The sequence below is a fragment of the Dipodomys spectabilis genome, unplaced genomic scaffold (assembly GCF_019054845.1).
Source record: "Dipodomys spectabilis isolate Male_0828 unplaced genomic scaffold, ASM1905484v1 ptg000338l, whole genome shotgun sequence".
Classification (NCBI taxonomy): Eukaryota; Metazoa; Chordata; class Mammalia; order Rodentia; family Heteromyidae; genus Dipodomys; species Dipodomys spectabilis.
In genome coordinates, this window is record NW_024871015.1 from 472,293 (window position 1) to 484,181 (window position 11,889).

At 38.8% G+C, this 11,889-nt stretch overlaps 1 protein-coding gene across 1 annotated transcript; it reads right to left on the reverse strand.

Annotated features, from left to right (window-relative positions):
• Window positions 1–9,557: 9,557 nt before the first annotated feature.
• Window positions 9,558–10,130, reverse strand: LOC122095162 (tRNA-specific adenosine deaminase 2-like). Its single transcript, XM_042665622.1, has one exon. The coding sequence runs from the start codon at window positions 10,128–10,130 to the stop codon at window positions 9,630–9,632; it is 501 nt and encodes a 166-aa protein (XP_042521556.1). The 3' UTR covers window positions 9,558–9,629.
• Window positions 10,131–11,889: the final 1,759 nt, after the last annotated feature.

The window sequence follows — 11,889 nt, forward strand, 5'->3', positions numbered from 1 at the left end:
TCATGTCATTATGAGTTAGATGAAATAGTCATTTTTGAAGATCACAACATGAAAACTCTTGAAGCTTCTGCATCTGCTAAATAAAATGTATTTGCATTCAAAATATTTCATTCATCTCTCCAGTAATGGTATAACCAAATCACTGCTATGCCAAATAGCATCTCTGATATTTAGGAACAGAAGTCATCACAACTCTATAGAAAGATCTACCCACTACACTAGAAATTAAATCTGAAATCATAAAGGATTGTGATTAATAATTAGCTTTCACTACATTGCCATAAAGAGGTGAACCCTTTCAAGTGGGCACAGTTGAATAGATTAGGTCACTCAGAACTTGAAATCAAAGAGGATGTTAAGATCAACGTCTTTTCTTCCTCTTCCTTCTTTTACTTCTCCTTCTCCTTTTCCTTCTCCCTGTCCCTCTTTCTCTCATCCTTTTTCTCCCTTTCCCACTCCCATTCCTCCTTTTCTTTACTTCCTGGCTTCCATGAATACAAAAAGGCCATCACATGTTCCTGAGCAATGAGGATAAGAAATGTAAATTGAAATGTATAAAATCAGAAGCCAAGATAAAACTTTCCTCCTTTTAATTAATTTTATGAAGTATTTTGTCATATTGATAGGAGTCTGACACAGCATGCTCTCATTATTATAAGGGATAATAAATCGACCGAAATTGTCGTAATGAAATGAATGAATTAATATTATATTTGGAGAACCCTACATGAAAATATCAGATACACTTCAATAAGAGGCAAAAAATATGTTCAGATGAATATGGAGGAGGAGAAGCTGGAGGCTAAACAATTTCTGGCATACAAAGCAGTTTTAGTGATCAAGTGAACAGTCCTAGGCTAGAGAACCACACCAAATGTTCCATCAGAGTACAGAGAGTGGCCAGAGAGGGAAAATCAAAGCAAGGAGACAAATCTGAGCACTTGCTGGTAGCCGCAACTGTGGTGGCTGCGGCAGCAGCAGCGGTGGCCATAGCCTCCATACCTATAGCACAGAGAGTCTTGGGAAAAGATGCCAGATGTGGCAGGCAAGCAGATTTTACTCAACACCAGTAAGAACTGAGGAGGAGCAGATATCTTCATCCGGCAGATCGCAGGCCAGACACAGCCCAGGACCAAAGACTCTGGAGTGGGTAGAAGCCTGACATCCTCACTCTAAGGGAGCAGAGGAGGGAAGGCCAACCCTCCCTGACACCACCATCAGAGATCTCCATCTTTGATATTAAAAAAGGACCATTTGAACAGCTATCTCCAACTCAGGCCTTGGAAGAAAACAAGAGTCATTTAGGAGGTCACAGGAACCTGACTTGAACTGCCTGGCTCAGTTCCCCCAAAGGAAAGTCAACCAGCCCAGGCAAGGAAGCCTCACCATTGGAGGAGTGACTTTCTTCTCTGGGTAAACTGAGCCAGAGGCTGCCCCTCCATACAGCAGCATAGACAATCAATTGAAATTCAGTAATCAAAAACCTGAGAATGTCCCCAGGATGGGCTCTGTGAGTGTCCCAGGAGCTATTCCCTCAGGGAAAAGCTACTGTTTGCTGAAAGACCTCAACTTTACCCAGAACCTAGCCTAAAAACAGCATCTCCAAACTAGAGGAAACAGCCATCTCCCTCTTTCATGATACTCAAAGCAGATCTCCCTCCCACTGAAGTAGAATGGGAGGAGGATCACAAAATCCTGGGTAATGCAGAGCATTTTACTGCCTGCTCAAACTCACTTAAGAAACTAATCAACCCACAGAAAAAACAAACACCACAAGCAGACCAGAGACTCCACCAAGAGATTGGTTATGGACACGGGGGAGATGCAGGATCTTCCAATTCTACCCCCTTCCCCACCCCCCTCAAAAAAATCAAAGAACTCTTCTTTGTACCTTTTCTTAATTTTTAATTTTTTTCAAAAATTGTTTTCTATTAATCTTTTCTTCCTTTCATAATTTTTATTATCGATGTGTGTGTGTGTGTGTGTGTGTGTGTGTGTGTGTGTGTGTGTGTGTGTGTGTGTGTGTGTTTTATCTCTTCTGATCTTTTGGTCCTTTTTATTTTTATCTTTTCAATTTTTTCTCTTTCTTTTTGGTGAGAATTAATTGCTGTTCTGATCATCCTCAGATATTTACCCATCGTCGATTATTAGACCTTATCCCCCATTGTGTACACACTTCATGCAGCAATTTATTACTCAATTCACAATCTCTTAGGATTAAATTATTTTAAATTATTTTTTGTGAACATACTGTAAAGAGGGGTTAAAATTACATGGACAAGATAATGAGTACATTTCTTATCAAGCATTGCAGACTCCTCCTTTGTTTACCCTTCACATCCCTTCCCAGCCTCCCCCGTCCCCCCACCCAATTTTCCCCCCCACCCCCCGCCCACACAAAAGTTGTAAAGTTCGTTTTCGACATGACAACTTGTACTTCTCATTGTTGCAACCGGTCCACCTGTATCCTTAAATGACTTGTTTTTCCCCATCTCCTCCACAAATTATACATTTATCAAATATAGTGAAAGCAGGGGTTATATTGTGGGGGAGGGACATACAAAGAAACAAAGAAATAATCTTATAAATGTGTTAGAAACACATGCATGAAAGAAAAAAAAATTTAAATACATATCTAAGGGTTCATTTTCTTAACATTATATTATCTGACCTTTTCTGCTTGACTCATACCTATACTAGATATTGCAAATGAGGGAAACCATGGGACCTATGTGTCTTTGGACTTGGCTTACTTCACTTAATATAATTTTTTCCAAGCCTTTCCATTTCCTAACAAATGGGGAAATGTCATTCTTTCTGATGGAGGCATAGAATTCCATTGTGTATATATACCACATTTTCTTGATCCATTCATCTACTGAGGGGCATCTGGGTTGGTTCCAGATCTTAGCTATGGTAAATAATGCTGCAATAAACATAGTTGTGCTGGTAGCTTTAGTGTGGTCTTGTTTGTAAACATTTGGGTAAATGCCCAAAAGTGGGATTGCTGGGTCATAGGGGAGCTCTATGTGAAGTCTTTTGAGAAACCTCCATACTGCTTTTCAAAGTGGTTGAAAAGGTTTACACTCGCACCAACAATGAAGTAAGGTTCCCTTCTGTGCACATCCCCTCCAGCATCTGTTGTTTTTAGAGTTCTTGATTTTTGCCATTCTAACTGGAGTGATGTGGTATCTCAATGTTGTTTTGATTTGCATTTCCTTTATGGCTAGGGAGGTTGAGCATTTCTTCATGTGTTTTTGGCCATTCTTCTTTCTTCTTCAGAGAAGTTTCTCTTTAAGTCTTTAGCCCACTTATTTATTGGGCAGTTGTTTCTTTGAGGATTTTTTGTTGGGGGATTTAATTTTTTGAGTTCCTAGTATATTTTAGATATGAGACCCTTGTCCGTTGTATGGCTAGTGAAGATCTTCTCCCAATCCGTGGGCTTTCTATTGATCTTGCCAGTTATGTACTTTGCCATGCAGATGCTCTGGAACTTCATGAAATCCCATTTGTCCAACCTTTCTTTGATTTGTTGTTTTTCCTGGTCTCTATTAAGAAAATTTCGGCCTGCTCCAAGGAGACCTAGGGTTTCTCCTATTCCATCCTGTAATGTTTACAGAGTGTCTGATTGACTCCAAGGTCTTTGAACATTTGGAGTTGATTCTGGTGCAGGGTGATATATAAGGATCTAGCTTCAGTTTTCTACAAGTAGTTAACCAATTTCACCAGCACCATTTACTGAAGAGGCTGTCTTTCTTCCATTCTATTATTTTAGCTCCCTTATCGAAGATTAGATGGCTACAGGTCTGTAGGTTCATTTCTGAGTTTTCAATTCTATTCCATTGTTCCTGAGGTCTGTTCTTATGCCAGTAGCAAGCTGTTTTGATTACTATGGCTTTATAGTAGAGTTTGAAATTTGGTATTGATATTCCTCCAGCAGTGTTCTTTCCGTTGAGGAGCGTTTTTGCTATTCAGGGTCTTTTATTGTTCCATATGAATTTTTGAATAGCCTCTTCTATTTCCTTGAGGAATGAGGTTGGAATTTTGATAGATATCACATTGAATTTGGAGAGAGCCTTGGGAAGTATTGCCATTTTCACGATGTTAATCTTTCCAATCCAGGAGCATGGGAGGTTTTGCCATTTTCAAAGTTCTGTGTTGATTTCTTTTTTAAAGATTTTTAAGTTTTCATCATAGAGGTCCTTCACTTCTCTGGGTAAGTTAATTCCTAGGTATTTTATTTTTTGTGGGGCTATTATAAATGGAGTTCCTTTCCTAATTTCAACCACACTTTTCTCATTGTTGGCATACAAAAAAACCATTGATTTTGGGGGGTTAATTTTATAACCTGCTACTTTGCCAAAGTTTTGAATTAGCTTGAGTAATTTAGGAGTGGAGTATATGGGATTCTTTAAATACAAGATCATGTCATCTGCAAAGAGGGAGAGTTTTATTTCTTCTTTCCCTATTTGGATCCCCTTTATGTTCGCATCTTGTCTTATTGCTGTAGCTACACATTCTAATACTAGATTGAAGAGAAGTGGAGAGAGGGGACATCCTTGTCTTGTTCTTGAGTTAAGAGGAAATGGCTTTAGTTTTTCACCATTAATTATAATGGTGGCTGTAGGTTTGTCATAAACAGCCTTTATTGTATTGAGGAATGTTCCATGGATTCCTAATTTTTCCAGAACCTTCATCATAAAGGGGTGTTGCATCTTGTCGAATGCTTTTACTTCATATATTGAAATAACCATGTGGTTCTTATTCTTGCTCCTGTTGATGTGATGAATAATATTAATTGATTTGCGTATATTGTACCAGTTTGCACCCTGAAATGAATCCTGTTTGATCGTGTTGTATGATTTTTTGGGTGAATTGTTGAAGTAGATTGGCCAAAATTTTGTTGAGAAGTTTTGCATCAATGTTCATCAAAGAAATGGGTCTATAGTTCTCTTTCTTTGATGAGTCCCTGCCTGGTTTTGGGATGAGGGTTATGATGGCTTCATAGAATGTTTTCGGTAGCGAACTTTCTCTTTCAATTTCATTGAAGAGTTGGAGGAGTATTGGTGTGAGCTCTGCTTTGAAGGCCTTGTAAAATTCCGCTGTAAAACCATCTGGTCTTGGACTTTCTTAGCTGGGAGATTTCTTATTGCTCTTTGTATTTCAATGCTTGATATGGGCCTGTTAAGATGGTTTAACTCATCTTGGTTTAGTTTTGGCATGTCAATATTTGCTAGGATAAGGTGCATTTCTGCCAAGTTCTCAAACTTATTAGCATAAAGTTTTGAGAAGTATTCCCTTATAATGTTCTGAATCTTGGTTGTTTCTTAAGGTGATGTTTCCATTCTCATCTCTGAGTTTATTTACTTGGGTGTGAACTCTTCTTTTTCTCCTGAGATTTGCTAAAAGTCTGTCAATTTTTTTTAATTTTCTTGAAGAACCATCTCTTTGTTTTGTTGATTGTTTCTATAGTTGTTTTGGATTCTAATTCATTTAATTCTGATTTAATTTTAATTATTTCTCTCTGTCTATTGTATTGGGCCTTATCTTGCTGCTCTTTTTCAAGGAGGTTTAGATGTGTCATTAAATTGTTGGTTTCAGATCTCTCCTATTTGTTGATATAGGAGCTTAGAGCTATAAACTTGCCTCTGAGTACTGCCTTGGCTGTGTCCCAGAGGAGCTGGTAATTCGTGTGCTCATTTTTGTTGAATAGCATGAACATTTGAATTCCCTTTCTAATCTCAATGACCCACTAGTGATTCAGCAGTGTGTTGTTCAGTCTCCATGTGTTACCAGACTTTCTTTGGTGGCTTTTGGTGTTGAGTTCTAATTTTATTCCCTTGTGGTCTGAGAGAATGCAAGATATAACTTCAATGTTTCTGAATTTAGACAATTTTGCTTTGTGGCCTAAAATGTGGTCTGTTTTAGAAAATGTTCCATGTGCTACTGAGAAAAACGTGTATTCTGATGCTGCTGGGTGAAATGTTCGATAGATGTCTGTAAAATCTAGTTGATCTATGCAGCTGTTTAAATCTGCGGTTTCTCTGTTGAGTTCTTGCCGAGTTGATCTATCTAGTGGGGAGAGTGGTGTGTTAAAATCTCCAACAATTAATGTCTTTGGATCTATGTGGGATTTGAGGGAAAGTAGTGTTTCTTGGATAAATTTGAGTGCTCCATTGTTTGGCGAATAGATATTTAGAATTGTATTCTCCTGAAGGAGAGATCCGTTCATTAGTATGTAGCGACCTTCTTTATCTCTTCTCACGAATTTTAATTTGAAGTCAAATTCATCTGATATTAGGATTGCAACTCCCTCCTGTTTATGGGGGCCGTTTGCATGGTAGATATTGCTCCAGCCTTTAACATTGAAAATGTGTTTGTTTTTATGGGCAGGAGATGTGACTCCTGAAGGCAGCAGATAGAAGGATCTTGTTTTTTAATCCAATTAGACAGTCTGTGTCTCTTAATTGGAGAGTTAAGTCCATTAATGTTAAGAGATAGGACTGAGAGGTAATTGGGATTTCCTGCCATGTTATCCACCTTCTTGGGGGCTGCAAAAACTGAGTCGCATTTGTGGCGGCTGCTGGCAAGAGCTCAGATCTCTCTATTTGCCTTGACTTTCCTTAGCTGGCCTATCTCTCTGTCCTGTGATGGCACACTTGGTGTGATTCTCTGGCTTAGGACTGTTCACTGGAACTCTAAAACTGCTTTCTATGGGAAAGCTTGTTTAGCCTCCAGCTTCTCCTCTACCATCTTCCCCGCCACCTCCTTGGCTTAACTTGTTCAATAGCAGCATTTTCTCTTTATACCTATATAATTTTCAAGTAACAAATTTTGAGAATTTTTAGTTTTCAGTTTTTCGTATCTCCTTTCTATCCCTCCCTTTCTCTCATCCTATCCTTTTCTTCTCTCAAGATCATCTATAAACTTACATAATTTTTAAGTGTTTCATTTTTTAAATTTAAATTTTTGTTTTTTCCATTTTTTCTTGTTTTTTTTTTTTTTAACTGTGAGAATGCATACAGAGGAGTTAAAATTACATGGGCAAGGTAACGAATACCTTTCTTATCAAGAATTGTTGCCTCCTCTTTGTTTCCCCTTCTATCCCTTGCCATACTCCACCATCCTCCTACCCGAACTTCCCCCCACCACCCACCAACGTTGTAAAGTTCTTTTGTTGACATAATGACTTGTACATCTCTTTGTTGCAATGGGTCCACCTGTATCCCTAGTTAAATGATTTTTTTTCCCTTCCCCTCCACAAATCATACCAACATCAAATACAGTGAAAGCACGGGTTATACCGTAGGGAAGGGACATACAAAGAAACATAGAAATCATCTTATAAATATGATAGAAACAATTGCATGAAAGGAAAAAACTTTTGAATACTTATATTGGGGTTCATTCCCCTAACTTTAATTTATCTGATCTTTTCTGCTTGACTCAGACATATACTAGTTGTTGCAAATAAGGGAGATCATGGGACCTATTTTACTTTGGGCCTGGCTTACTTCACTTAATATAATTTTTTCCAAGTCTTTCCCTTTCTGAACAAATGGGGCAATGTCCTTCTTTCTGATGGAGGCACAGAATTCCATTGTGTATATATACCACATTTTCTTTATCCATTTATCTACTGAGGGACATCTGGGTTGGTTCCCTATTTTAGCTATGGTAAATAATGCTGCAATAAACATAGTCGTGCTGGTAGCTATAGTGTAGTCTTGGGGTTTTATTGTGGTCTTGTGTTTTTCGTGTCTCCTTTCTATCCCTCCCTTCTTCTCATCCTATCCTTTTCTTCTCTCAATATCATCTATAAACTTACATAATTTTTAAGTATTTATCTTTTTTTTTCATGGCACTAACATTTAATGAGAAGACAAATTTTAGAGTAGATAAAATTGAAGGTGCATGCATCATTGTTGTAGATTTGAAACCATGCATATCCTTCCTCATAAAATGTCTCAAATGCCGTTAAAAACACCACACGCAAAACCAAGCAATTATAAGTCCTTCGAAGCATGTAACTGTGATTAGCTGCTATTCTCAGCAATATAAAAATACTTCCACCACAATTTCATTCCAGTCTGTAAAGTAATTCAAAACAAACAAGTTGGAGACATCGCTCAAATGGCAGAAGCAACAAATACAGATGCTTTGTATCAAGGAAATGAATCCACTGAAGAAATGAACCCATCTGAGGAGCGGTCCTCTGGGGCCTGGCACTAGGCTTCTGGTGGAACGCTGAGGCCCCCTTCTGGGAAGAGACATATACTGCACCTGGGGTAGCTCTGCCAAATGTCAGGACACTTCTTGCACCCAGTAACACTGAAAGTTTTGTTGTGGATATTCTTTCCTGTGCAGTTTCAAATTTCAGGTATTAAATTTAACAATTATAACCTGTATTTTCAAATGAGGAATAGCTGATTTCGGATTAAATGTATCATGCTACTTAATTTTGCAACTGGCATTCACACCAGTGGGCATTCTTCTTCACCTTGTTCTTTTTAATTTCGCTGTAACTTTTTGCTTTGACAGTGTCTTGTTGAACTCCCTCTGCCTTCCAAGTGATGGGGATACAGATGTGTATCACTATGCCCAACTGTTGTTGGAACTCTTCACCCTCCAGTATATAACTACGTTTTTTTCATCCATCCTTGTGAGAATATAATCTTGCTGAGGCAGAAGACCCTGTTTTGGTTCAGGGAACCAAAGACTGTCTTATTTATGTTATTGTCCTTTAATGCTTTGCCCCTTAAAAACAGAAATATCTTAAGATTCTATTATAGCAACATGGTACAATTTTTAAATGACCCTTAGGCACTTGTTTAAAAACATTTTTTCTATGTATTTAATAAAATCAATAGATTTCACAATCACATGTATACAGTGTATACAAATAATATACAATGTAGAAAAAAGCCAGACTTGCCCAGCACTGGTGGCTAACACCTGTAATCCTAGCGACTAAAAAATACTGAGATCTGAGGGTCACAGTTTGAAGCCAGGCTGGGGGGAAAAGTCCGTGAGACTCATCTGCAATTAACCAACATAAAGCTAGGACTGGAGGTGTGACTCAAGTTTGAGCAAAAAAGCCAGAGAGTAACAACATGTTGAGTTCAAGCCCTAAAGCCAACACACACACAAACACACTCACACTCACACAGCCAATACACTGGGAGACCACAACAGCTATAAAGAATGAAAATCCAACTCCACCTCCAAAAAGCCAGTTGTAAAGGACACACGTGACCATGGCTTTCTATTCCAAATGAGTGCAGGTGATGGGGTGTGGATGTACACTGAAATCCCAGCCTGCACTCAGCTGGAATGGATTGAAGCTGTGGCTTAAAGACATGTACTGTTTGCTAATTCCTAAAACCTCAAACTTTAGTTTTTCCCCCCTTCATAAAAATGTTCTTTCAGCTGTGGAGAAGCTAATAGTTGTTTACAATTGTCAGCCTTTTAAAAAGCACTAATTTGTTCCCTTAAGAGTGCAAATGTTATTCTCCGTCTTCCCGGAGAATAACAAACAACACATAATATATGCTCCCTCCATGCCAGCAGCTTTTCAGGCTGGGGATTCCATCCAGGTCACCATGGGGCTTTCGTCTTTCATTACAAGTTCAGGATTTCTGAAATTCCTTCTTCCGAACTTTTGATTTTGGTGCATTAGGATTTTCTTGCTTGTAGAAGGCCTTTAACAGTTCCACAGCTTCCTCAGCCCGATATCCAGGGATGCGCTGAAATGGTTTTCCCGTATTTGGTAAGTCAGCAGAGGCAACATTTAGAACGGAGCCACAGCCACCAAATCGTTCATTCTGACAGCCGTAGACGACCAGCGGGATTTTCATCAGGCTGAGAGCAGCTGCACACATAATGCAGGGTTCCACAGTGACATACAACACGGTATGTTCAAACACAGCAGAAGGACTCTGGCCATTTCGTTGACACCAATCTAGGACTTGATCAATGGCCACCATTTCTGCATGTTGAGTAGCATTTTTGGTTTGATTCACTTCATTTCTTCCCTTCCCCACGATCTCATTGTTGTAGACCATAAGACAGCCAACAGGGACTTCGGTATTTTCAAGGGTGTCTTTGGCCATGCGCATCGCTTCCTCCATCCACCGTGCCATCTCCAGGGCCAAAGACACGGCGGTCGAGACGCCCGGGGCTGGCATGGACGCGGCCAACGCCTCCGCCTCCATCCAGCTGGGTTAACGCACAGCTCTGACCCGCGGCCTTCCGGGCCGGGAACCAAGTATTTATCTTTTTAAATTTAAATTTTTGTTTTTCTATATTTTCTGTTTTTTTTTTTTTTCTTAATGTCTCTCCTATCATTCTGTCCAATCCATTTCCCTCTCTGAGATTAGGCCTTGGTTAAATTCACTCTCATCTTACCTCGCCACCACCCTATAATTCTATTTTTCTCCACATTTCTCCCTACATCTAATAATTTCTGGTTTGCCAATTTTTTTCTTTGCTATTCTTAGCCCATTAATCCATAGTTGTTTGATGTTGAATAGATTGTATTTGTTGAACTAGATTGTGTCTATAGCCTTTTGACTGTGCAACTACCAAACTTTGGTTGATGCTTGCCTTAAAATTATGTTCTAGCACAAAATTAGTGTTACTTTCATAGCAAATGAGCAGAAAAAGCCAGAAAAACAGAAGAAAAATGGCAAGCCCAGGTATCTGGACTCCCACTCATGATAAACAGTTGACAGAATAGTTAGTGAATAATCCAGAGGACAGTTCCCAAAAATCTGTACAAACAATACTGGTAAAAATGGTGAATGAAAAGATTGAAAACCTACAAAGGACTCAGTGTGAGCATGATAGGGAGAGAGAGAGGCAAACCAAAGATTAATACTGGAATCTGGTGAGAGTGCAGAAACTACTCAAAGATTGGTACAGGAAATGTGTGAGCAGATTTAGAACAGTCAAAGAGCAATACAGGAATTGCATAAGCAGGCTGACAACAATCAAAGAGAAACACAGCAATTGCATGAGGAGGAGGATAACAGAAAAAGAGAAACACAGGTATTGTGTAAGCAGGTTGAGAACAGTCAAAGAGAACTTCAGGAATTGCATGAACATGAGGAAGCTAATCAAAGAATAATACAGCAATTGTGAGAGCGGAGTGAGAATACACAAAGATCAAGAGAGACATTAATGGAATCCATAAAGAGACAGCTGAAAGAATTCAGGGAGACCACAAATGGAATCCTGAATAGAGCCTGGCAGAGGGAATGAGCAACAAAGGAAACCATAAACAATCAACTAAGTCATTTGAGAATAAATACTGAACACCAAATTAAGGAAGTATAGAAGTTCATAAAAGATCTAAAAGAAAGCTCTAACAAAGAATTTGAAGCCATTAAAGCCGACCAACTAGAAGGAAAAGAAATTAAAAACAAAGTAGAAAGTCATGACAGTAGGTTAAACCATGCAGAAGATAGAATCTTGGAGATTAAAGACAGCCTTGATATTATAGAGAAATAACATACTACTATCCAAGACAAATCCAAGGAATATGGGATAGATCTATTCAACATTTGGAAGACACCATCAGTAGGTCTAATATGAGGATAATGTTTGTAAAGGAGCACCTAGAAACAGAAGTTAATGGTCGAGAACATTTGTTTTACAGGATCCTAGCAGAGAACTTCCCAAACATGCAAAAAGTTAGGATTATTCAGATAGAAGAAGCTTTTAGAACCCAAAATATACCAGACCAGAACAGGACATGGCAATGTCGCATTATAATCTGCACAGTATCAATTCAGACAAAGGAAAAGATCCATAAAACTGTCAAGTAGAAAAGATCAATCACCTATAAGAGGAAATCAATTAGAGTCCCCTCAGATTTGTCAGCAGAGA

Coding starts and splice junctions, on each gene's coding strand:
- LOC122095162 (XM_042665622.1), bottom strand. CDS start 10,130: ATGGAGGAAGCGATGCGCATGGCCAAAGACACCCTTGAAAATACCGAA.